Source organism: Orcinus orca, chromosome 10 (genome assembly GCF_937001465.1).
Source record: "Orcinus orca chromosome 10, mOrcOrc1.1, whole genome shotgun sequence".
Classification (NCBI taxonomy): Eukaryota; Metazoa; Chordata; class Mammalia; order Artiodactyla; family Delphinidae; genus Orcinus; species Orcinus orca.
Genome location: NC_064568.1, coordinates 65746593 through 65769886, shown reverse-complemented (window position 1 = coordinate 65769886; position 23294 = coordinate 65746593). Strand labels below are relative to the sequence as shown.

General features: G+C 57.0%; 3 protein-coding genes across 30 annotated transcripts in view; 1 reads left to right on the top strand and 2 right to left on the bottom strand.

Moving 5' to 3' along the window:
• The window catches only part of SYNGAP1 (synaptic Ras GTPase activating protein 1), a 33633-nt gene extending 17948 nt beyond the window's left edge, over window positions 1-15685 (bottom strand). For 11 of the 18 annotated variants that reach the window (XR_007479934.1, XR_004482244.2, XR_004482245.2 and 8 more), the window contains exons 1-5: window positions 13546-13649; window positions 10125-10246; window positions 7908-8013; window positions 1545-1636; window positions 963-1084 (exon numbers count right to left, since the gene is read on the bottom strand). Coding sequence is in view for 13 of the 18 variants with exons in the window: in XM_033424249.2 (XP_033280140.1) it covers window positions 963-1084; window positions 1545-1636; window positions 7908-8013; window positions 10125-10246; window positions 13546-13612 (509 nt within the window). In the remaining 5 variants the exon portion in view is untranslated. Of the gene's footprint in view, window positions 1-962; window positions 1085-1544; window positions 1637-1759; window positions 2722-5463; window positions 5537-5642; window positions 6258-7691; window positions 7843-7907; window positions 8014-10124; window positions 10247-13545; window positions 13882-15468 lie in introns of those variants that run through there. The other 7 variants (XM_033424238.2, XM_033424242.2, XM_004267727.3 and 4 more) reach the window with 7 other exon arrangements.
• Window positions 15686-15745: 60 nt separating this feature from the next.
• On the top strand, window positions 15746-17369 carry CUTA (cutA divalent cation tolerance homolog). Of its 4 annotated transcripts, none has more exons than XM_033424255.2 (7): window positions 15776-15873; window positions 15957-16093; window positions 16275-16483; window positions 16643-16702; window positions 16812-16857; window positions 16981-17030; window positions 17148-17369. In XM_033424255.2, exons 3-7 carry the CDS (start codon window positions 16302-16304, stop codon window positions 17272-17274), a joined length of 465 nt encoding a protein of 154 aa, XP_033280146.1. In that variant the 5' UTR covers window positions 15776-15873; window positions 15957-16093; window positions 16275-16301; the 3' UTR covers window positions 17275-17369. The 4 variants fall into 4 exon arrangements, with proteins under 4 accessions (XP_012387721.1, XP_033280146.1, XP_033280145.1 ...); XM_033424254.2 differs by having other exon boundaries at window positions 15846-15873; window positions 15957-16008; XM_012532267.3 differs by lacking the exon at window positions 15957-16093 and having other exon boundaries at window positions 15746-15873.
• Window positions 17370-17465: 96 nt separating this feature from the next.
• On the bottom strand, window positions 17466-23005 carry PHF1 (PHD finger protein 1). Of its 8 annotated transcripts, XM_012532221.3 has the most exons (15): window positions 22428-22562; window positions 21521-21699; window positions 21348-21429; window positions 21152-21247; window positions 20613-20713; window positions 20369-20517; window positions 20090-20185; window positions 19821-19889; window positions 19553-19676; window positions 19375-19442; window positions 19103-19207; window positions 18806-18995; window positions 18627-18721; window positions 18274-18354; window positions 17466-18105 (listed from the first exon to the last, which is right to left on the bottom strand). In XM_012532221.3, exons 2-15 carry the CDS (start codon window positions 21677-21679, stop codon window positions 17817-17819), a joined length of 1704 nt encoding a protein of 567 aa, XP_012387675.1. In that variant the 5' UTR covers window positions 21680-21699; window positions 22428-22562; the 3' UTR covers window positions 17466-17816. The 8 variants fall into 8 exon arrangements, 6 of the variants coding, with proteins under 6 accessions (XP_012387675.1, XP_033280144.1, XP_049572370.1 ...); XM_033424253.2 differs by lacking the exons at window positions 20369-20517; window positions 22428-22562 and adding an exon at window positions 22798-23005 and having other exon boundaries at window positions 21521-21603; XM_049716413.1 differs by lacking the exon at window positions 20369-20517 and having other exon boundaries at window positions 22428-22568.
• Window positions 23006-23294: the final 289 nt, after the last annotated feature.

Here is a 23294-nt window from a genome sequence, read left to right as displayed (position 1 = left end):
GGTGTGGGAGCCTCCATGGAGCTATTTATAGCAGCCCCGTCATCTTGGGCTCTGTTGCCGTCAGCACAACGCTCCCCCGGCCCCCCGCCCCCGCGGCCAGGAATACCAGGCCCTCACACCCCCCCTCCCCAAATCCAGCTCCGGTGACATGGGAAGGGGGAGGGGAAGGTGTGACTCACCTATCCCAACCTCCCCTACCTGCCCCATCCCGGGGGCGGCCAGACACGGGGGGAAAGGAAGGACAGAGTTCTCCCTGGGGCGGGGGGGGGTGGACTGGGTGAGGGGGAAACCCAAAGAGGGACCCCAAAGAGCAGACCACAGGAGCAAACAAGATTTCCTTCAAGCCCAGCCTCGGAGACAGTGCCCTCTGGACTTCTCTGCGGGCTTCTTCCTCAGGCTTCAGTCCATGGATTAACCCTCCAACCTCCCCTCCCCAGTCTGTTGACCTGCATACCCGTGCCACCTCCCCTTCTCTGTCACGCTCTACGCTGCACCTTCTCTCCTCCATAATACCTGCCAGCCCCACCCCACCCTACCACCCTTTCCTCATACCCTCTACCTGGATCACACTCTCCCCTCCTACCAACCAGCCCACCGCCCCTTCCCTGGATTCCTTAAATGTTCCTCCCAGGCTCCGTCACTCCTTCTCCGTCCTTCTGTACAGCTCCTTCCATCCTGGGCTGGAGCCCATCCTTCTGACGGTCAGAAGAGTCCATCCCTCCTTGGCTTCACCTTCACCCCCTTTCCTGCCCCGCTGCTCACCCTCTCTGGGCACCCTGCACCAAGCCCCTCTCCTGCTGCTCCTCTGTTCTGACCCCTGTCCCACCACACCTCTCAATCAATCTGAGGCCGTCAAGCTCTACACTCTGAGAACCCCCACCCCTCCAGCCTCACTCTGGAGGCCCCTACACTGCATCCAACTCATCCCACCACGCTCTAGCCCACCGCTCCAAGCCCTGTACCGGTCATGGTCAGCACTTCGGAAGCGAGGCAGGATCTGGCGAAAGCTGCTGGTCCGGTCAAGTTTGGGTTGTGACTTCGTACGTTTGATGGAGCTTTTCAGCCTCCGGCTCAGAAAGCCTTGCTGGGTGGGGGGGAAATGGGGATAGGTGTGTTTTGGGGTAGGGTCAGTTCTACCTCCTCACCGCTCAGCTGGTAAAGAGTCCCTGGATGAAGGTGGGATGGGGGGAAAAGGGAAATCTCTAGAGGCTAGGAAAGGGGGATAGGAGCCCTGCTACCAGTTTGTCTTCCTGTGCTCTCATGGATGCGAGTGTACACACACACACACACACACACACACACACACACACACACACACACACACACACACACACACACACACACCCCAGCCTGGAGAAGGTGGGAGGGCTGGTCTGAGAAGCAGGGGGGCAGAGCCAAGAAGGGGGAAACCAAAGAGGTGGGGGCACACACACACATACTCTCTCTCTCCCCTCCTTCCTCCTTTCTCATAATCCTCAGGCTCCCGCTGGGGCTGGAGGGGAGGGGACCCAGCTGAGCCACATCTGGCAGGCGCCTTCACTCACCGAGGGCCGAAAGGGTGCAGCGGGGGCGGCCTCCATGCTGTACTGCTTCCCCCCTGGGACGCTCTTCCTCCTCGAGCGACCCAAGTGGTATTCTGGAGGGGAGAAGAGGGCCGGAACAGAAGTTGGGGAGGGGGTTGCCGTTAGCCCAGGTTTCCACCCCTGGCCCCAGCACACTCGCCCACCTCCCTCTGCCCCTTAGCTCCAGCCTCACCTACCCCCCGGAAAGCAGCAGGAAGAGCAGCGGCGGCTGAGAAGCTGGCGGCGGGAAGGAGGGGGCAAGGAACCCGAGCCGGAGCCCCCGGAGGGGGACGGGGTGGGAGGCCTTAGGCCCATGACTGGGGCTGGGCCTGGCAGTCAGCAAAGGGGCATGGCTGAGAGGGTCAGTAAAACTCCAGGAATAAAGGACACCGAAGATCCACAGAACCTAGGTCCTTGGTGCCCACCCCCCCAGGAAGGGGCGAGCTGGTGGGGAAAGTCGGGTTAAAGGTCATTGACCAGAGGCAGGCCTTCCTCCTCCCTCAGCTGGGTACAACTTCCACCTGGCCGCTACTCCTGAAACCCCTCTCTGTCTGGAGGGCCAGAGCTACCTCCCATGACCCCCTCCCTGGACTGGAGGGGTAAGTCTTGGAAGGGACCTGTGAGGAGTGGAAGCGGAAAAAGCCTGGGGACAGAAAATTCAAGGAAGGGGTGGGGGGGAGGGGAGAAGGGGCTGGTTCCACGTGCACTGCAGTGGCAGGGACTCAGAAGTGAAGGGGGAAAGGGGAAAAGAGAAGAATGCAGGGGAACGGGCAGGGAGTGGGGAAGATGGGCAATGGGGACTCGGGGTACTCCCAAGTGAGGGCAGGGAGAGGAGGAGGAGGGGAGATGAATGCCGATGAAGCTCAGACTGCTCAGAGTCAAGAAGGGTGGCAGCTGGGAGGAGGGAAGCTGAGGCTCTGCTGCCAGGGAATTTAGAGGGGCCAAGTGGCTAGAGGAGAATGAAAGTGGGGGGATGCCAAGCTCGGGCTCCAGCTCCAGAATGGCTGCCCAGGCCTGGGCTCCCCCCTCAGCCCCACAGTCACCACTGCAGCCAATGGGGGGGCAGGTGCTGCATCAGGGGCGGGGCTACCATCTCCATGGCAACAAGAAGCTACATGCTGGGGGGGGTGGACCGGAAGAGCTGCCTGTTAACCCTCTAGTTTCCAAAACAAGGGAGGGCCACAGCTACACGTTCACTGTCGGCTTCCTGAATTGCAAATCGCCTGCAAATTGCCCTAGAATCAGTCTCCAGCTTCCCTAGGCCTTTAAAACCTGGGTGTTAGGAGATGTGCACACAAAAATGTGGCTCCCATGACACAGGAACCCTTGTTAGTCCCTCAGGAACACATGTGTAAAGCACAAAAACATACACCGAGCTGTAGGGGGTACGTGCACATAAGACCCATGATACAAAAAATAAAAAAGGGATCTAGGTGCTTATGAGACATACAGGCAACTGTGAGAATGGGGGGGGGGGGTGCCACGGGTCCACATTCTGAGACCCTGGGGCCCAGATACCCCACAGTATACATGCTTAGACATATGTGAGCACTGCAACAGGGGAGTACATACTTGGACCCAGACACTCACATGAGAGCTGCTAGTGTGGATGTGGGGCCCGAGTCCCTCGGGCAGTCATGTGGGCAGCACGTTACAGAAGGGGACATTTAACCCAGAGACACACACAGGGCCCCCACACAGGGGGAGCCACTTTAACCTCTAAAACACATGTTTGAGTATACCATGATCCTGACCACATCAAGGTATCCCTGTATCCCCAAAGCACAAACATCCTTCATTCACATGAGAAGTACAACCACAACCACTGTCTCAGGACAACCCCTTCTTCTCCCCCAGCCTTTCCCTGACTCCAACACATGAATCCGTGGTTGCTACCAGAATACAGACAGACCAAGGAGCAAACGTGTTAATTACCCTTCTGTAACACACTCAACAATGCATCTAAGGGTTCAGAATATCTCCTTCCTAGTCTTTGCCTTTCTCAGGTCTAGCTGCCTGTCTCATGCCATGGAATGTAGCTCAGCCACTATTTCCATTGGCAAGCTCCTGTAATAAAGGCAGAAAGTCTAACTTCAAATCCACTAAAATTACATTTTGGAACTAAAGAATTAACAGAAGGAGAACGGATTTGCTAATTGGTTTGCTTGGTTCTTGAAGTAATATAACGTTATACGTACAACCAAGCACTAAGATCCAAGAACTCCCATATAAGTCAGAGGTACACGGAGGCCACATACACATACACTTACAAAGACCCTCACTGCCACAGTGAAAAACAGAGCAGAAACACAGAGGGAAAAGGGGCGGAGTGACAGAATCACAGGACATCCTGTTATTAGTGCTGCATGCAGTGACATGTGCAGAAAACAGGCACACGCCCATGTCCACACACAGAGCAAACCTGATAAGCATACACCACGATCCTGGGTCTCCATGTCCCATCCCTGCACGATGTATACACGCATGCACACGCATAACAGCCACCTACACAGACCCGTAACACAGGCATTGTGCACACACCCACACATGTACACACCCTGTATACACACACAATTGGACTCACACACACACACACACACACACACACACACACAGCGAGGGCTTAGACTCCCGCCTCTCCAATCTCTCTAATCTTGCCATCACCCACAGAATCTCCCCTTGCCCTCCAATCCCCCAAATCCCTAACCTTCCCTTTGGCCTTTCTTCCCTGTCACACCCAGCTGGCAGCTCTCAAGGGGAGCCACAAAGGGAGGCTGCCAAAGCAGGTGGAGGAACAGAGTTGGACAGAGAGCAGAGAAATGAGGAGCAAACTCTGTGCTGGAAACAGGAACCTCTAACAGCAGTTCCTGCCATGCCAGGCCTCACTGTGAGCCAGCCTCTATGATGGCCTCCCCTGATCCAACCAAGCCTGATCCTACACGGCCTACACAAATCCCAACCCCATCTTGCCCTTTCTCCTCTGAGATCACTTTACCGAAGGCCTGACTCTCTCTGCCCCACAAGCTGCCTCCCCAGCTTCCAGGCCCCTTCTCCGCTGTCTCCAACCAGTTCCCCATCTTAAAACCTCTTCTCTCTCTTCTAAATCTGGCTCCACTATCTCCCACCTTCCCAGCTATTCTCCAGCTATTCTTTCTCCTGAGCTCTCTCTCCTCTGCAAGCCTCTCTCATTCCTCCTCTCCCCCAACTCCCCACTTTTCCTCTTTACCCCACTCTTTCCCTTTTCAGCTTTTCTGTCCCCACTCCCTAACCGAGCAGGGGCTCACACCTGCTAGCCCAAAGGTGTTTCATACATGGTAGGATTCCAAGGAACACGCTCACACACTTACTCTCTCCCCCCACTTGCACACCACCCACATCCAGACACGCCCTGGACACCCATGCTGGGATTGACACAGATACCCAGGCCAATGATGGAACACACATGCAAAGACACACACTTGCCACCAGGGACACAGAAAATCCTTCTCATGCAGCCACACATCCCCACACACAGGAGGCTGATAGGAGGTGAGCCCCAGCAAGGAACATGCATTCTCAGGGTCAGAGGTGACAGGTACCAGTAAGGCCAAAAGCTGCCCCACAAGCCAGTGGTCAGCCCAGCAGCCCCCTAGGCAGGAAGCCGGCAGAGGCAAGATACGACAGGACAGACTTGAAAACCGCTGGCTGCACATGTGTGCACGAGGAACTGGGCCCCCGTGTGCACATGGCACCGACACACAGGGGACACGAGCTTGGACAGCGACACACACGCGGACACCCGGGCTGCCACCTCCAAGGGTCTCCAAGACCACCCCACACCGGCCGCCCCCGCGCGCTCGAGACCCTGCCCCCACGAGGCCTGTCCCCGACCCCCCGACCTCCGCTGTCCCCCTCCAGTTACCATAACTCCCCCCACTCGGAAGATGCAGCGAGAACATGCGGAGGGAGCAGCTGCCGCCGCCGCCGCCGCCGCGGCCTCCCCACCCCCCTCCCGGCGCCCACGCACACACGCGCCCCCGCCCCCAAGAGCGCGGCGCCCCCCCACGCGCGCGCTCCTCGTCCGCCCGGCCCCGCCCTTACCTCGCACCGCCCCCAGGAGGGGTCGGGGGGGATGTCCCCGGTGGGGGAGGGGCCCCGCCCCTGCGCGGGGGAGGGGCGGGGTGCAGCGGTAGAGGGGGCGGCGCGGCCCGGCTCGCGCCGCCCGGCGCGGTGGGGGCGGCGGCGGGGCCCGGGACGGCCGGGACAGCCGAGCGGTGACGGCCGCGGGAACGGCTCCCTCCGCCGCCGCTCCCGCCGCTGCCGCCGTTGCCCGGGCCCCGCCGCCGTTGCTAGGCGACCGCTGCTGCCGTGGCCGCCTCTGTCACGAGCCCCGTCGCCCGGAGACAGCGCAATAGAGACACGGGAGGGGGACGAGGGGACCCCCAAAACCAACCGGGCCTCCCACCATCCTCCTGAGCAGGACCCCCCATCAAAACCTCGGAGGGAACGAGGGGCTGCGGCTCCACCCAGCAGAGGAGGAGCCCTGGATGCCAATGCCCCTCAAAGGTCCGGCGACCTCTCCTGGGCTCGAGAGTCCACAGCCTTTGCACAGACCTTCTCAGACCCAGGTCCCCAGGGCCCCAAAGACTCCTATGTTCCCTGCAGCACATCCTCCATGCCCTTTACACATTCCACGTCCACCTGAGAACCCCAAACGTTCACCAGCTATCAACTCTTTCGCTAAACCCTCCCCCTAAATATATATACCCCTGGACCCCCTCCCGACCCCTATTGAACCTCCAACACAAACACCTCCACATACCGTCCTCCAACTCCAAACACACATTGGTGCCCTCCCCCTAAACACACAGGAGACCCACACCAGAGACCCCAGACCCTGAGGACTGAGGGTAAGGAGAAAGAAGGCGAATATGTGGGCTGAGACGCCAACCACCGGATATATGATAAACATGCTCCACAAGCATGTGACCATTCTGGCCTCGACACACAGGTATGCACACATGTACACAAACCTTTCCCAGACATGGACATGACTGACTCCCTCTCTCTCTGTCTCTCTCACACACACAGATGTGACAGACATCACACACATTCTCTGTACACACTCCACCACCACCACCTGGCTTTGCCTCACAGAGATGTGCTACCCACACACCCCCATGGTCAGAAGTTTCCATGACAATGACACACACCCCTGGCCACCCATCCACCCAGGGTCCCAGAGCTGGCCCCCAAGGGCAGTAAGGCCTGGGCCTATGAGAAGAGGGCTGAAGGGAGCCAAGGGATGGAGACAGGCCACTGGCTCTCTCCAAGGAAGAGAAACTGGAAGCCTGGATCCCTGAGGGGAGGGGTAGCTGGTGGAAGAAAGGGGTCACAAGGGGTTGAGGGGATGAAGGACCTGGACCCTTGGTCCTGGAAGGGGAACAGAGTGGTAGGGGGCAGTAACAAGGGGGTTTCCGGGGGGCTGAGGGCGTCTCTCTGCACCTTGGCTGCAGATCTCTGTTCTCTGCCTTCATCTCCCCTCACTGTTCCCATGGAAACCTTTTAAGCGAACTTCTCAGGAAGACAAAAATCTTTTTTTAAATGACTAAAGAGGGGGGTGGAGGGGGGGCAGAAAGAGGGAGGGAGGGGAAGAGACAGATGGAGAGAGGGAGAGTTGGAGAGACAGACTGAGCACATAGCTCCACAGACAGGCAGAAAGGAGATGAGATGGGGGTCTGATGGAGATCCACCGGGAGCAGAGGGGAGAGGCAGAGGAATCAAGAGGGATAGAGAAAATAAAGAAATCGGGGAGGAAAGAGAAAGAAGGTGATAGAATTGCAGAAAACAGAAACAGCTGATAAGAAGAGGGGAAAAGGGTAAAGAAAATAGGGAGGGTCCACAGGCCATAAGGTCTGGAAGAAGAATCAGGAGCGTGGGGGTGGGGCTGAGGTCTGGGGGCAGGGCAGGAACTAGGTCATTCTTTCCAAGATCCCAGACCTGGGGCTGGGAGGGGCACGGGCAACTACACTCGGACAGGAAGCTAAAGATCTAAGGAGACTATTTTTGCAAGCACCGGGGAAAGAGTCAAACTTCGCTGCTGGAGAGGAAAAAGGGAGCGAAACAGCAAGGACCGCTGGGGCCTCTCACCCACAGCCTCCGTCCCGCTCAGATCCCAGAGGAGGGCGCCTGCTCCGCCCAGGTTCCCACTCGCAGAATTCGAGACTTTGTCTCCGCCTCCTCCCGGCCCCTGACAGCTCCTCGGTTCCCGGACTCCCCCTCCCATGCAACCCTGTCCACCTTCAGCCCTCTCCCCGCGACTGTCCGGGGCACGAGAGCCTGCTCGAGCCTGCTCGGCCGCCGTACCATGCTCGCCGTGGGGCCGCCCCTCCACCGGCACGGAGACTGTGCGTCTCAGCAGTTTGTTGCGACTGGACTCGCTCCTCCGGTCCCGGATCAGAAGGGGGTGTATCTAGGGGATGCGGGGGGGGGGGGTGTCAGACCTCGCTGGCCCAGGCCGTCCCTCCTCTTTCCCTCCCCCACCAAGGAAGGATGAGCCTGCCTTTCCACCAGGCCTGACCACCTTCTGCCCCCGCCCCTCTATACTCTTTTAAGTGTCTCGGGGTGAGTGGATTTCTCGATTTCTTGTTCCCTTCTCCCTCCGAGTCTGTCTCCCTCATTCCCTTCCGTCCCACCCTCCTCTTTTCTTCCACCATTTCTTTTGAAACACCCTCCAGGGAATTCCCACAACCCCTCTGGCCTTCGCTGCTCCCTGAATCCACTTTCCCCTTGACCTTCAGTTCCTCCATTCTCCCTGTTTTCCTCCCAACCTCCCACCTCCCTCACCCCCTTCCCTCCCTCCGTGGCTGTCACGGGGGTAGCAGAAGCTGCATTTATAATCAGGATCCACAGCTTGTCTCCCTCCCACGGCCAGGCTTGCGGCCAGAATGGGACCCAACCTCCCCACCCCCCAGAGGGCTTGGTCACCTCCCCCCACCCTTCATCTCCTTCCATCGCCCCTCTCACTTCCCTTTAGCCATCACCTCTCCCTAAGCCTCATCCCCAACTCGCCCTTGCCACCTCCTTCCTAACCTCCACCCCTCCAAGAACCACCCACCCCACTAGTCCCCAGCCTGGGCTCCACAACTCAGCCAATTCCAGCTCCCTGTGGTCCTACACTCTGTCATTTCCCACTCCCTCCCTCCGCACCCTTCCTATTTCAGTCTCTGGCCACTGGTCCCCTGGACCTGTCTGTCCCCAGCTCTGTCATTCCTTCATCCCCCCACCCACTGTCCTCCCTCTTCATCCTCACACAGTCTCCAGTTTCCCCAATTCATCCTACAGACCTCAAACCCTTGGTCAAGACCGGTGACCACTAATGAATCACTCAAATGCCCCCCAGTGCCTAAAACTTGACTCCCCAAACCACCTCTCCCTTGAGTCACCGTGTCCTCCCCTGGACACTTGGACTTGACTCTGTGCCTTGGAAGCTCTCTACCCAGCCATCTCTCCACACTCACTTGCCCCCCAGATCCCTTGAAACCCTGGTTAACCTCAACTCCAGTTCTAACCCTGCCTCGCTACACCCTCCCTGACAGCTTTCGAGGCGCATCTCTCACCACCCCTCTGGTCTTGCAGGCTGCCCTATCACTCTCTAAAGCTGATCCCCAAATCACCCCCACTCCCAATCACGCCTCTGGGCGTCCACCCTTCATATTCACATCTTGTTTCCTCTGATGGATCCTCCACTGCTGACCCAGCTCCAAAGTCAGAACCCACACTCTAATCACCCTGCATCGCCGCCACCTCCCACAAGGATGCTCTGTCCATTTCACGTCTTTCACTCTGGCTAGTCCCTGCCCCTATCCCACTCTTACTCCTTTAGACAACTTCCCATACTCCCAGTTCCCCTCACCCCCAGGCATCTCTTCCCTTATATTCCTTCCCCATGTCCCTGGCGAAAGCCCTCCCAGTGTCTCTCTAAACCCTGATCTCAGCCTTCTCCATCTTCACTGCCAACCACACCCAGACCTACTGACCTCTGTCATCTCTCCTGGTACCCTGCAGCCCCTTCCCAGTTTCCCCACTCAGAGACCCCACTCTCTGAGTCCTGTACTCTGCCCCACGCCAGGGAAAGGACAGGGAGTGGTCAGTGGTGGGGCTTACTGAGTGGGGGGAGAGGAGAGGGTCCTGACGATTGCTTTGGAGACAATCCCTCCAAAGTGATCCCCATGTCTTTACCCCTCCTCCAAGCCCCTTAGTTTCCCTTCCCTAGCCTAACCTATCCCACAATATGAGCAGGGCGAAAACAGGAGGCACCCACAAATCTTTAGAACCATATCTCCTCCCCATCACTGTACATGGCCCTCAAAGACCCCCTGGCCAAGGGGAGAGAACACCTGCCCCTTCTGACATCCCAACCCCAATCTCAGTGGCCACCCTCCTCCCACCACTTGCCAGTGTTTCTCTCTTTGCCTTCTTTGTGTCTCGCGTCCCTTCGCTAATGAGGATTCTCCCCAGCCTTCTCTCCACATTTTCCCACACTACCCAGAGGTCTTTTCCCAGCCTTCCCACCCTGCTCACCTCGTCCTCATCCAGCATGAGAAGCTGGTTCCCCGAGATGATGCAGAACCGAGGGTTCCAACCAGGACGATCATATGGGGAATGAACGTATTGGGTTCGGTGCATAGGGGGTCCCCGTACATCTAGGGGGCAGAGACACACAGAAACGGTAAGGGAGGCTCTATGTATCTGGGAGACAGAGGTGTCTAAAATGGCAAGAAGAGAGTCCATAAAGGGGCAGAAGGGGAACCCACCCGCCTTGAGGAGATCACAGATGGGGGTGAGGCCCCCAGTAACTTTACAGGAACAGAAGATAAGCTGCTCTATCTGGGGAAAAAGAGGTGAGGGGAATCACATCACAGGGGACTCTGGAGACTTGGCAGAAGAAATACAGAGGAGTGGTTCAGAGAGGGGAATTATATCATGACAGAGAAGGTACAAGTTGAGGCAGAGAAAGGTGAAGGAGCTCTCCAACCACTTCAGAAAAATAAAAAGGTGGAGGGTGCAGCAAAACTGGCAGAAGAAAAACACAGGGAGGTTGGTGGCAAGTGTCTGGGAAGAGGGAGGTCATCCAGATAGCTGCAGAAGACAAGGATTTGGACGTGGCACCACCCATCTGCAAGAGAGTAAGAGGAAGACTACAGAGCTGTGGGAAAGAAGGATGGGGATGCAGGGACATTTGGGTCATGAGACTCTAAGAGCTAAACACCTGGAAAAGAGAGGGAGTGAGGGAACTTACCTGTTCCCAGAGTCAGAGTCATGAGAGGGCCTCCCCTCCTGCCGCTCCTCTTTCCTCCACTCCCTCCTCCCCTAGCCCAACCCTGCTCATCCTTTGGGGAAAGATCTGGTTCTGCTAGTGGTGGCGGGGAGAATGGGTCTTTGTAGGCATCTGGCTGTGGAGGGGATGGGGAGTGAGGAGGTAGGAAATATGCTGTTTGAATGAATACTGAATTGATGTCTTCCCCTACTCCATGCCCGGAGGTCGGAGGTCGAAGATTCAATACTGCCCCCTACACCACCCCCTCCCCGTCCTATCGCGTCTACACAGACAGGATGGGAGCCAACTCTACAAGTCAGGAACCTCCCCAAGGCTCGGTGAGGAGCTTGAGGAAGAAAGAGGGGAGGGAAGAATGGAAGATCCAGGCATGTGACATAAAGCGGGTCTCCCAAGACTAAAGCTGGGGTTGGGGACAAAACTTCTAAAAAAGAAGAACAGTAGACTAAGGGTCACCCCTGCTCAGAGACCCACCCCCACCCAGGGTCCTTCTTCCCCAACTTTGCTGTTCTTCTTCCCATGCCCCTATCCTTGCAAACTGCTTCCCCTTTAAACCCCAATGCCACACACCATCACAGGGACGTAGGAGACAGGCCCTATAGAAGACAGAAATCAAATTGGTGACATCAAAGTGATAGAAAATAGGCTTAAGGAATCAGAGTCAGAGTTTAGAGGAAGAAAAATCCTGTTACCTTTACAGGATAATTAATCATGGGTATATTGCAGGAAAAGAACTGTTCTTTGAACTTCATTCCAACTGAAAGCTCTGAATAGGAGTTTTGAAAAATCTAACCCCTTTCTGTCTATAAACATGTTTCAAATTTACCCAATCTGCAGGTCAGAGTCAGAGATGAACCCCCAGAATACAGGTATCTAGAAACCCCAATACTTTGAAACTCTCACTATCTCAATGCCACCTCAGAGATTCTAACCAATACCCTCTAGATACAGAGATTACTAAAACCCAGGCTCTGGGACTGCAGACACTGCAGGAAACATGTCCACTGCAATCAGACCCTGAGGACCCCCAGAGGAGACATCTGTTGATACATATCATCATCATGGGAGGGACTGGTTCAGGCTGCAGCCACAGGGAGGCAGGTAAGACTTCAGGGGACACCTTCCGGGAGCGGGGAAGGACATGGGGAACTTAGCTTAGGAGCAACTCTGGAAATATACACACACAAATATTGTCTGGACTTAAGTAAGGATGATTCTGGGAAGCAGATGCAAGAGACAGAGAAACACAGTTGAGAAAGGGGAAAGATTTACTAGGATGAGCAATTCCACAGGGCTCAGATGGGGATCTCTTGTAGGTCCTGTTCCAACCACCAAAACCTGTGTCTTTGCTCCCCAAATCTCCAACACCCCAGGAAGTAGAGGGGCCAAGAAAAGAGGAATGGGTGATAAGAGCTGGGGAAAGTGAGTAGGCACAGACTAGTGGTGATAAGATGGGGAATGGGGTGGGGAAGAGAGGATGGGGTGGAGAAGAAATAACAAGGATGGATCTAAGAGAAAAGGAGACAGGAATGATGGTAAATCTTTAGGGACAAGGGAATATACCAGAAGGGCTCAAATGGACATGGGGCAGAGAAAATGAGGTGGACCTCATAGGTACTAGGACAAGGGGGTCAAGAAGGAGGGGGCAAAGAGGTGGTAGAGATATAAGGGAGCTACCAGATGGAAGTGAGGAAGAGAATGGACACCAGAGAAGGGACTGATATAGGGGAAGGACAAAAGGGGGACTCATATAAGGAACGGACACCATATGGGGGGAAAGATATAGGTGATGGACACCAGAGGAGGGAGGGGGAATGGAAATAAGGATTGGAGGTGGGGGAGGGGGATAAAAGTGGTGAAGTGAAGGAAGTGGATAAGACCCCAGGGATTACATTTCAATGGTCAAGGGCCTTGATGAGGGTCAGAGTGTGGGGCAGGGTCCTAACCCGCCCCCTACTCCCATCACTCAGTCTTACTTGTATTGCCCCCTCCACCGCCCCAACAAACACACACTGAATTTGGCCCTCCCCCTGCCCTGGTCTCTCCTCCCCCAACCCATTCCCCATTCTCTTTCTCCTCTCTTCCCTCCATCTGGACCCTCCATTCCTCTTCCCCCCTCCCCCCACTGCCTCCCTCTCTCTCCATCTGGCCCCTTCTTCTCTCCCTCCATCTCCTGTCTTTTTCTACCCCCTACCATACTCTGAGCCCCCCACCATATTCTTCCCCCCATCTTCTTGGCTTCTCTTTTCACCCCTATGTTTTCATTTTCTTCATTTTCCCCTCCTAGCCCCTCTCCTAAAACTCTGTCCTTCTATTTCCTTGATATTTTCCTCATCTCTCAGCTCCCACCTCCAAATTATTTCTGCAGCTCTTCCCCCAACCCTGTCCTTCTATCTTCCCACCCTTTCTGGCGATCTCTTTCCCCTTCATCATTTTCCCCTCAGCCCCCCCTTCAAGGCCTGTTTCTTGGCTCCTCCGGCCCCTATCTACCCCTATTCTCTGACCTCCAATCCCTCCTTCCCCATTGCTCCCATCCCCGCCTTCCCGGTCCTCCTCTCCCCTTCTATTTCAGCTGCTCCCCTCCCTGGCCCCAGCTCTGCCCAGCCCCCCCGCCCCTCCCCCCTTCTCCCCCCCCAACTGGCCCTCCCCCTCCCCTCACCACCGTACCTCTGAAGGGGGCATAGGACATCGCGGGGATGCTCCCCCGATGGATGGAGGCGCGAGACCTGCTCATCAGGCCTGGGGGGGAGGGGGCGGGGGGGCCGGGGGAGAAAGAGAGGAGAGAAAGAGGGGGAGAGAGAGGGGGAGAAGGAGGAGGAGGTGGAGGAGGAGGAGGAGAGAGGAGCGGAGAGGAGCAGAGAGGAGCAGAGAGGAGGAGAGAGGAGGAGGAGGAGGAGAATAGGAGCCAACGGCAGCAGCGGCAGCAGGGAGAGGGAGAGAGAGAGAGAGAGAGAGAGAGGGGGGCGGGGGAGCGAGCGCGAGAGGAAAGAGCAGGAGGAGGAGGAGGAGGAGAGAGTCTCTGCAGCCCCCACCCCTACTCAGTGAGAACCAGAGAGGGAGAGACCCCTGACTCAAAAACACACCAGAGACGGAGCAGTTCTAAAGATGCAGACCCCAGACCCTGTGATGGGGAGACCCCAGACCCACAGAGAAAGATACCTTGCCACCCGGGGTGGTGGGAGGGCGGGGGATAATCTGAGGCACAAACCCAAAGTCTAGAGGAAAAGAGACCCAAGTCTCAGAAAAAAAGACCCCAGACCCCCCCGCCCCCCACTCTGAGAGATGGGTCAAAGGTCAAAACCTGAGCATCCTGTCTCAAAAAGGTTCTCCATAGCCACAGATATCTTAGACTCAAGACTCAGACGTGATCTCAGGGACTGAGACCTAAGAACTAGACTCAAAGAAATAGATGAGACCCAGATTCAGAAAGAACCCAGACCTAGAATTAGGTCTTTGAGAACTCAGACCCAGAGAGAGATATGAGACCCCAGACTTAGATCTCAGAGAAAAGAAACTGCAGACTCGGAGACTGACAACTCGAGAGACAGATACTCCAGACCCTGGGGGCAGTGGGGGCGGGGCCAGGAGACACTCAGCTAGCCCGGAGATGCAGAACTCAAGAGACCCCAGACTCATAAAGAAGAGTTTCTAAGATCTCTGAGAGAGGGTGATCGCGGACCCAGAAACCCCCTAAACAAAAAACAATGAAACTCAGTCCTGAGAAAGATGCCAATGCAAATACTGAAAGACCCCACAGAGATCTCAGAGATAAACTCCAAACCCAAAGACAGAGATCTCAGGGAGACCCCAGCCCCAGAGAGGCAGGTATGAAAGAACTCAGCCTGGGAAATGCCCAGTCATACCCACAGAGCAGACCAGAGACCCCAGACCTAGGAGGAAGGGGGAATACTGGGTAGGGGGTGACGCAAGAGCGTTTTTCTCCCTGCCTCCTCCCACCTATTTCTCCTCTCATTGGCCCCTGTCTCCATTTTTGGGTCACAGGATGTGCTTGGGCCCCAGAGAGTTTATGTAGGACAGGTCCTGGCTCCTAGGGGGATGGGTTAAGGGAAGGAGACCCAAGAGTGAGAGGTAGACCTGTCCCGGAGAGTGAAACAGCAAGGGGATAAGGGACAAAAGGACCATCACTACTTCCTGGTGTCCTCTCCATATCCCCAACCTGCAGCCCTTCCCCCACACCCCATACCGATTCATCAGTCTGTCTCCAGCTTTGGGGTTTCAGTTAAGAGTGCTGAGCGCCCTCAGCCCCATTTTAATCATCTTCTATCCCATTTACAGGGTCTCACTCTGTCCTCTTTTTAAAATGCATCTTTCCTCACCTAGGCATGGTCTTGCCATGCCGTGTCTGCCTAATCACTCCCCCCTACCCAGGGACAGCTGGTTCCTCAGGTTATACTTGTGCATCCCCAATTCAGGCATCTGTCACTCCTAACCAAAATGGCAGGGGGCGTTCTCTCCACCCCCTGAGGTTCAATCTCCTAAGACCCTCCCACTCCTTGAGGCCTCGGGAACAGTGTAGGGGCTGTTACTAAGCACATTCTGGGGTTTAAGGATGACTCCCCACTCCACAACCTGACGCATCGACTCTGCGGGGTCTCCAAACCCCCTTTCCTTGCGCCAGGTCTCTCATCACGTGGCCTGCGAGGCTGTCCCGCGATTGGTCTCTTCGCGTAGCTCATTGAGGTACCGCCGCCTGAGGGGACCGGCCCCCTCACGTGACAGTGGAACGCCGCTGCGGCTCTCCTCAGCCTGCAATAGGCCGTTTCCGGTTTACACGGAAACGGGTGTCCCATTTCCGTGCACGGCTGCAGACCCGGCTGTTGATTGGTTGGATCCCTCTTCGCCCCTCCCTCACTGGGAGGCGGGACAAACTGGGCCACGTGAGGGCAAGGATTGGCTGGCTCTGGGGGTTAGGGTGGTCCGGCTTCTACTGTCACGTGGTCAGCGCTGTTTTCTTATCACGTGGCTGCTGCCCAGGTAAGAAGAGGCCGCTCTTCCTAGCTTTGGGGCCCTTCCTCGGCGTAACGTGTGGCCTTTGATGTTCAACTCTCCTCTACCAGCAGAGGCTGCATGAGGGGGGGGCGGGCTCCCGCATTCCTGCTCGGCGGAGGGGTGAGTGACCGGCCCCGCCTCTTCCGGTCCTCGAAGCTTCGACCACCACCCGCATCCCAAATCCCAGAGGTTGGCCCGGGAGGAGGTAGTGAAAACCGAGTCTTTGTCTTAATTTTCCAAGTTTCTCTCTCAGCTTCAGGGACCTCTTCCTTTGGGGTGCAGAAGAGGGAAGGCAGAGCCTGAGTGTCTATCCAAGCAAAGGGTTCCCGGGGTGCAATTTCCTGGGGTATTTATGGGGAGACACAGAATTCACTTCCTGCTCTCAGGCCGCTCTGTTCCTGTCGCTTCTTTGGATGCCGGCCCTGCTGCCTGTAGTCTCTCGCCTTCTGTTGCTACCCCGAGCCCTGCTGTCCATGGCTTCAGGAAGCCCCCCGTCCCAGCCCTCGCCGGCCTCGGGCTCCGCCTACGCTGCCGGCTCGGTCTCTGCAGCCTTTGTCACCTGCCCCAACGAGAAGGTCGCCAAGGAGATCGCCAGGTGGGGACCTCATTGTGGAGCGAGGAAGGATGCTTAGGAAGGGAGAGTTGGAGGCGGGGGAGAAGAGTGCCCTCCCGCTGCTTCCTGCCTGTCTCCGGGCTGCCAGTGCAAAAATCCGGGTCACGGGGTCTCTAAATGGGGCTGTCTTGTCACCTTCAGGGCTGTGGTGGAGAAGCACCTGGCAGCCTGCGTCAACCTCATTCCTCAGATTACATCCATGTGAGTCATAGAAGTTGGGGGGTTAACCTACCTCTCGGGTCTGACTGGCAGTCTTTTTTCCTTGGGGGAAATCTTTGCTGCCACAACGCTCTCTTTCTGACCTTTTCAGCTATGAGTGGAAAGGAAAGATTGAGGAGGACAGTGAAGTGCTGATGGTGAGAAATGTTCCCTCACCCAACAAAAACTTAATTCCCTGACCACTTACTTTGATCCCTGTCCCTCGTCTGAGATCCTGAAATCAATTTCACCTTTTGATTCAACTGTCTTCCCCCCCTTAGATGATTAAAACCCAAAGTTCCTTGGTTCCAGCTTTGACAGATTTTGTTCGGTGAGAACTTTATGGGTAGAGGTGAGGGTGTGTCCTGTGGGGTGAGACTTGCTGGGCAGTCTAAGGGGGTGGGCTCCTTCGGGTAAATCTCTGAGTGATCCCCCATCTTTTTCCCAGGTCTGTGCACCCTTACGAAGTGGCCGAGGTGATTGCATTGCCTGTGGAACAGGGGAACTCCCCGTACCTGCATTGGGTGCGCCAGGTTACAGGGTCAGTTCCTGAGTCCGGCACAGCCCCACCGTGATGAGCCTTTGTTTTTGCCACGTTCCCTTCATATACTTCAATGCCCCCTGCCTTCCAGGTGATGACTGGACTCTTAATAAAGCTTTAGTTCTGTCATTTTCCTTTTTCCTTGTCAAAAAGTGAATTTGGTTGGGAAGATCAGAAGTGCTTCTAGTCCCTTTGTTCTCATCTTTCAGAATGACTCAGAGCTGCTAAGTTTATTTATCTTTATTTCAACGATACAGAGCCCAGGATCCTTTATCATCCTCCCCTCCTCAGTCTCCGTCCCCAGGGGTTAAATAATTTTTAAAAATATTTAAAAAGCTGTAACAAAATAACATCAAAGGAAATGGGAAGAGGAATGGGGGAAGGGTCAGGAATCATGAAGGGAGTAGAGAAGAGAGAGCCTCTTCCCCAACCCCCCACCTGGATTCCAGCCTGGGCAGTAGGGCGAAGTACCCCCTACCGCCGCAGGTACATCCCAGCTGTAGGTGAGGTCAGAGGTCAGGGTATGAAAGTGCCGGTGTATGTGAATGGGGAAGTAAGTGGGCAGAGGCAGGCTGTTCAGAAGATGCCCCCTCCTCCCCACTCAACCAGGTACTGCACAGAGCCATCAGGCCGTACTCTCCGAGCAAGGACCCGGACGGGGTCCCCTCGGGACAGGTAGCCGACCCCACCTCGGACTCCTCCCCCAGTTCCAGGAGACAAACTACGGCACAGGGGAGAAGGGGGTGCTGAGCGTCTAGGAAGACCTGGGGAGGGGGCTGGGACTGAGGAAGATGAGGCAGTCATCGAGTGGGGGGCACTTTTAGGGAGGTCTGTGGGGAAACCAATGTGAAGTTCCAGGGGTGACCTAGGGAGAGAAGGGCAATTGTCAGTCCAGATGGAGATTAAGGACTGACCAGAAATGGACGCCATGTGTGGATTAGAGAAACAAAAAAAAACGGTTAGAGACCAAGGAACTTAAGAGCACAGAGGTGAAGAGGACAGAGGTATCACAGGTAAAGGAGTAGAATCTCACCTGTCTGGGGGTTCACCATCCCCAGAGGTCCCTGCGGTGCTGGCAGAGGGGTGGAAGGAAGCGAACATCCGGATGGGACTGCTGGGGTTGGGGGAGGGGGAAAGTCAGGACCCGAAGCAGGGGAACAGGACCCTCTCCCCTGAGAAGGGCAGAGCTCAAACACTACCCTCAAGGAACCCCTGTCCCCAGAATACTGGGAAGCAGACATTGGCTCTAAGTGTCTCTAGGAAAAGAAGTGGGCAGCCAAGGGAGAGAGGGGAAAGAATTCTGGGTGAGAAAGTCCAGAAGATGTAGACAACTGGAAGAGAGGTTCCAAGGGAGTACACCTGGCTGGAGGCAGGAGGTGCACTGACCTGGGCAGGCAGCGGGCATCTGTGGGCCGGAAGTTGTAGCCGCTGCTGCCCTGGTAACTCTGGTTAGGGCTGGAGGGTGGTGGAGACACTGAGGCCTAGAAGGAGCAAAGGACTGAGAGATAATCCTTGATTTCTTCCCACACCACCATTTGCCCCACAGGGTGCCCCTGCCCTTGTACCTGCAGTGCCCTCTGCAGACGAGCCCGCTCCCTCTGCTCCTGGGGCTCGGGCTGGTTGCGCACTGCTGAGGGTGGCCCCAGCTCCTCCATTTTCCCCTTCTGCCTCCTCCTCAGGGGCTCTGGCTCCGGCCTCCGGCGCTTCCCCAGGGGACGTGAGACCCCTCCCCCAGGGCCCTGCCCTGAAGGGAAGCTGTAAGAGGCCTCCTTATCCCCCCAGCCCCCTCCCGGACACCCCAAGACCTCCCCGACTCCATACATACACCCTGAGAACTTCCCCATCCCCCCTGGACCAGTGACCTGGTGGGGGCTCCATCTCCAGTAGGGGCCTCCACAGGGGGAGGGATCCGAGCATGGAGACCAAACAAGCATTTTCTCTTCTTAATCTCCCTCCCTGAAATGAAACTGGGGTAAGGGGAGAAATAATATAAGGTCAGTGCCGCAGAAAAGGGACCCTCCTATGCCATTACTCAGTCCTTTAGAGAGGTGATCTTCCAGGTGGGCTGCAGCCCCTCCCCTCCCAGGCTGCCATACCATATCTCCATCCCTTTCTGAGCCTCCCTCCAACTCACCGGTCCTTGTGGCTATTAAGAGCAGAGAGGAGCCTGGAAGAACGTTCTCCCTTGGGGGTGTCTGAGAGCTGGGGGAGGGGAAGGAAAATGGGGTCAGGGGAGCAGTGATTCCCTCCCTCCCCCTTTTCTCCACATCTCCTTGGTCCACCCTGACCCCCAGAGCTGTACTACCCCTTACCTCCCCAAGGAGCAAACTGTCCCAATTCTCAGAGGTGAAGGGGAGGATCTCACGGTCAAAATCAAAGTATTTTTTCTTACAGCAAACGCTGAGGTGGTAGAGGACAAGATGAGCCACGTCCACCCTGGAGAAACATTAACTTGTCAAGGTGGTAGAAGGGTTACAAAACCCAGGGGGTGTCACAAGGCGGGGGGCTGGGGCCTGTAAGGTGAAAAACTGGGGGTGTTGAGGGAGGAGTTACACTGAGGTCGTGCCCCATCCAGCTCACCAGCGAAGCTGTAGCCTCCGGACCTTCTCAGGGCCCCCCCGACACACACAGCATTCAAACTCATAGAACCTGGACATGGGCAAGAGGGAGAAAAATACTTTTTACAGGAAAACTACACCATGCTGTGGCGGGGGGGGGGGACTCCCAAGCAAGGACCGGGCCAACAGGTAAGCAAAGCTGCAGAGGTTGGGAAGAGACCAGGTCTGGGATGGGAGGGTGGGGGATGGAGGTGATGGAGCAGAGCTCTTGGAGAGCCCAGCCAGGCTCACCTGTCCCCGTAGAGGAGGGGCTTGCTCAGACACTGGGTGCAGGCCTCATGGAACCACTGTAGGCAGCTCCTGCACTGCAGCATCTTCAGGTTCCACCTGAGGGGAAACACAGGACCAGTGACCCCCAAATACCCCTCCTTAACTGCCCCAAACCCAGCTCACCACCTTCTCCCACACCTTCAACACTCCAGCCAGCCACCCTGTTCTTTCTCCCTCGTTCCTTGCATCCACCACCGCCCCCCACAACTTATTCCCTAACCCCCGCCCCTCACTACTCACTCCCCAGGGCCACCACAGTAACAGTAGCTCTGCTGCCGGTTGCTCAGATGCCCGGCGTCCCAGTCCAACCCCTTTAGTCCGTACGGCAGGGACAGCTTCATGCCCAGCATGGCCCGGGCATAGGGGCCCTTCTTCAGCGCACCTCCCCTCTGCAGGTGGAACAGGCAAGTGGCCTCAGGGGTGGGGGAAGAAAGGACTCGGGAGAGGCTGGGGGTGGGAGGCTCCCACAGGAAGGTGCCTTTACCTTGGTAGCGATGGCAAAGACACACTGGCGGCAGACCCAGGATGTGCCCTCTCCCTCTCCGGGGGCTGGGGCCCTTGGAACGTGGCAGTCCTGATGATAAGCTGAATAACGATAATATTGATAGACCACTCATTGCGTTGCATACCTGTCTGCACTAGGTGTTGGAACAGGAGGAGTCTTACCCATCTCACTTCATTCTTGACCATGGTCCTGCTGGGGTGGGCGTGTTACCTTTATTTTAATAGCAGGTGAGGCAGCTGTGGCTCTTAAAAGTTTAGGGACTTGCCCAAGGTCACATGGGTAGAAAAGGGTGTATTTGAACTACTTTCTGCCTGCAGAGCTCACATGTCCCATCCCATGTTTGCCGCTCCCTGTGCTGGAAGGGAGTGAGGTTACAGGGTTGAGGAGATGGGCCAGAGCAGTGACTTGGGGACTCAGGCCAGGACAGGTGGTATAAAGACCAGTGCTAGAGGGAAGGGTGAGAGGCAGCCTGGAAGGCCCAGGGCAAGCTGGACCATTCAGGTGTCCCGCTCTCTCACCGTGGCGACACTTCTCACAGCTGACCAGCCGGTTCCCAGGGACCACAGTCTCAGAGCGACATACACAGCAGAGGAGTTCCTCCCCAGGGAGGGCAGCTGTGAAGAATACAGTGTCAGAAGGCCTGTCCTTAAGCCCCTTCTGCCCCCCACACCAGGTTTCTGTTTTCCACGGGATGCACACCCTCAGGCCTCTCACCAGGGCTGATGTCTTTCCATAGAACCAGAAACTGGGAATCATCCTCAAACTGGACCAGACACACCTCCCGAGCACTGTCCACCTGGAATGGGTGGGCACAGAAGATCAAATGGAAGTCAGAACTAGATAAGGGAAATGAGAAAAGGTGACAAGTCAGAGATCAAAGGTCTTACCTTTTTGATGGTCCCCAAGTATAGCAGCCCATCTGTCCATCTGGCCAGCACATCTTGACCCTCCCAAAGTCGAGGCCTGGAGCCTGAGGTGGGAGCAGGGGAAGCTGGGTCCCAAAGTGGGGGGGCACCAGAGCGGCTCAGCCGGGGGGGCTGTGCCATTGCATCCTGGGGGGGCCTAGCTAGAAGTGGGATGGGAGGAGAAAGTTATGAATATTGAGGAACTGGTCCCCATTTTCTTTGCCTATTTTTCTGTCAAGAACTCAAGCAGGTGTGCCCCCAGTCTCCATTTCCCTGAGACACCTGGATGGGAAACCACTGGGCCCCCCTCCCGAGCTTCTTGACTCCAACTCTCCCAACACAGTCACCACTGGCTCTCTTCTCCCTACCCCCCCTACCAACCTAGTTCTCTAGTTTCCCAGCTTCCAGAGCTCCCCTGGGATGTTATATGCTGGCCTTGAGATTTTAGCAGAAACGATGGTTGCAGAGGCAAAGGTTACCACTCAGTTTCTACTACCACCTTCTATTGCTGTTTAGAGGGATCATAATTGGGGTACTGTTTCCCAGAGATGTGTTTTAGGAGCTTTTTCTGGAGACGTTTTCCAGAGTGGAAACGGTTGCCTCCCGGGCCCGCGTGTCTCATTCAGAACAATCATCTTGATGCCAGGTTATGTCAGGTTACCCTTAAATTCGGGGCTCCCGCCCCCGGGTTAGATAACTTCCCTGAGTGCCCCGGGAGGGGGGCGTGTCCCAGTCTCGGTCTCTACTCCCCATGACGGCGAGTCCGAGAGGGGACTTGAGTCGGCCCGACCCGACCCGATGCCCGGGCGACGCGGCTCTCCCGCCCGCGCCCTGCGCGCCGACCCCCGGCTCCCTGCCCCCCCACGGGCGCCTCCCGCCGCCTCCTTACCAGTGACAGCTGGGGCCGCCGGGAGCCGGGCAGAGGCAGACGTGGGAGACCGAGGCGAACCCCCCGCGCGGGGAGGGCACGTCTGGGCGTCGGGGGGCGTGCAGGCAGAGACCGGGGGGTCCCCAGGCCCAGCCCCTCCGTCCCGGCGGCTCTGGGGCGTATGACGCAGCAGCCAAAGCAGCGGCAGCGGCAGGAGGAGGAGGCGGCGGGGGGAAGGAGGGGAGGGGAGGGGAGGAGAGGGGAGGAAAGGGAAGGGAAGGGGAGGGGAGGGACAAACCGGCTCGGGGGGAGGATGGTGGGAGGGGAGGACTGGGGGGAAGGAGGAGCCGGGGGTAGGGGGGCGGGCCCCACCTCACCCCACCTCCCTCACCTCCAACAGGCCTGGAGGGTGCAGAGCAAGCGGCGCCTTCTCCGCGGATGGGGCGTGCGGACTGTCGGACCCGGCGAGAGAGGGAATCCCCGCAGCCCCATCCTCCAAAGGGAGACCTGCCCTCGGGGCAGGAGGAAATACCCCCTCCCGGCCGCCGGCCTGCGGCCGGGCCCTCGCCCCATGCCACATCCGTTAACTGCCCCCCCAACCTTCAGTGTCATTCCAAGTCCCACCCCCCAGCCCCAGTTCACGACCCCGCCCTCCACCCACCCTCTCACTGCCCCCGCCACGCCCTCCTCCCTCGAGTGCCCCGCCCTCCCCCGCCTTTGCCCCGGCCCCGCCCTCGCTGTGCCTAGCTGCCCCCCCGCCCACCGTCGCCGTGCTTCTGCGCACGCGTGACCCCTCCCGCGCGCGCGGCACCTGGGAGGACCCAGCCCCTCCTTTACGGGGCGGTGGCCCTCGGCAGTTGGCGCGAGGGAGTCGGGGCTTGCGTCCCG

Excerpts from the sequence above, each read along its gene's own strand:
- CUTA (XM_033424254.2), top strand. The coding sequence starts at position 15,967 with ATGAGGGGGGGGCGGGCTCCCGCATTCCTGCTCGGCGGAGGG. Across the intron at positions 16,009-16,274 it reads CATTCCTGCTCGGCGGAGGG|GCCGCTCTGTTCCTGTCGCT; the intron begins GTGAGTGACCGG and ends TCCTGCTCTCAG. Across the intron at positions 17,031-17,147 it reads GCTTTGACAGATTTTGTTCG|GTCTGTGCACCCTTACGAAG; the intron begins GTGAGAACTTTA and ends TCTTTTTCCCAG.
- PHF1 (XM_012532221.3), bottom strand. The coding sequence starts at position 21,679 with ATGGCACAGCCCCCCCGGCTGAGCCGCTCTGGTGCCCCCCCACTTTGG. Across the intron at positions 21,430-21,520 it reads ACTTGGGGACCATCAAAAAG|GTGGACAGTGCTCGGGAGGT; the intron begins GTAAGACCTTTG and ends CACCCATTCCAG. Across the intron at positions 19,208-19,374 it reads CTTAATAGCCACAAGGACCG|TTTCATTTCAGGGAGGGAGA; the intron begins GTGAGTTGGAGG and ends CCCTTACCCCAG.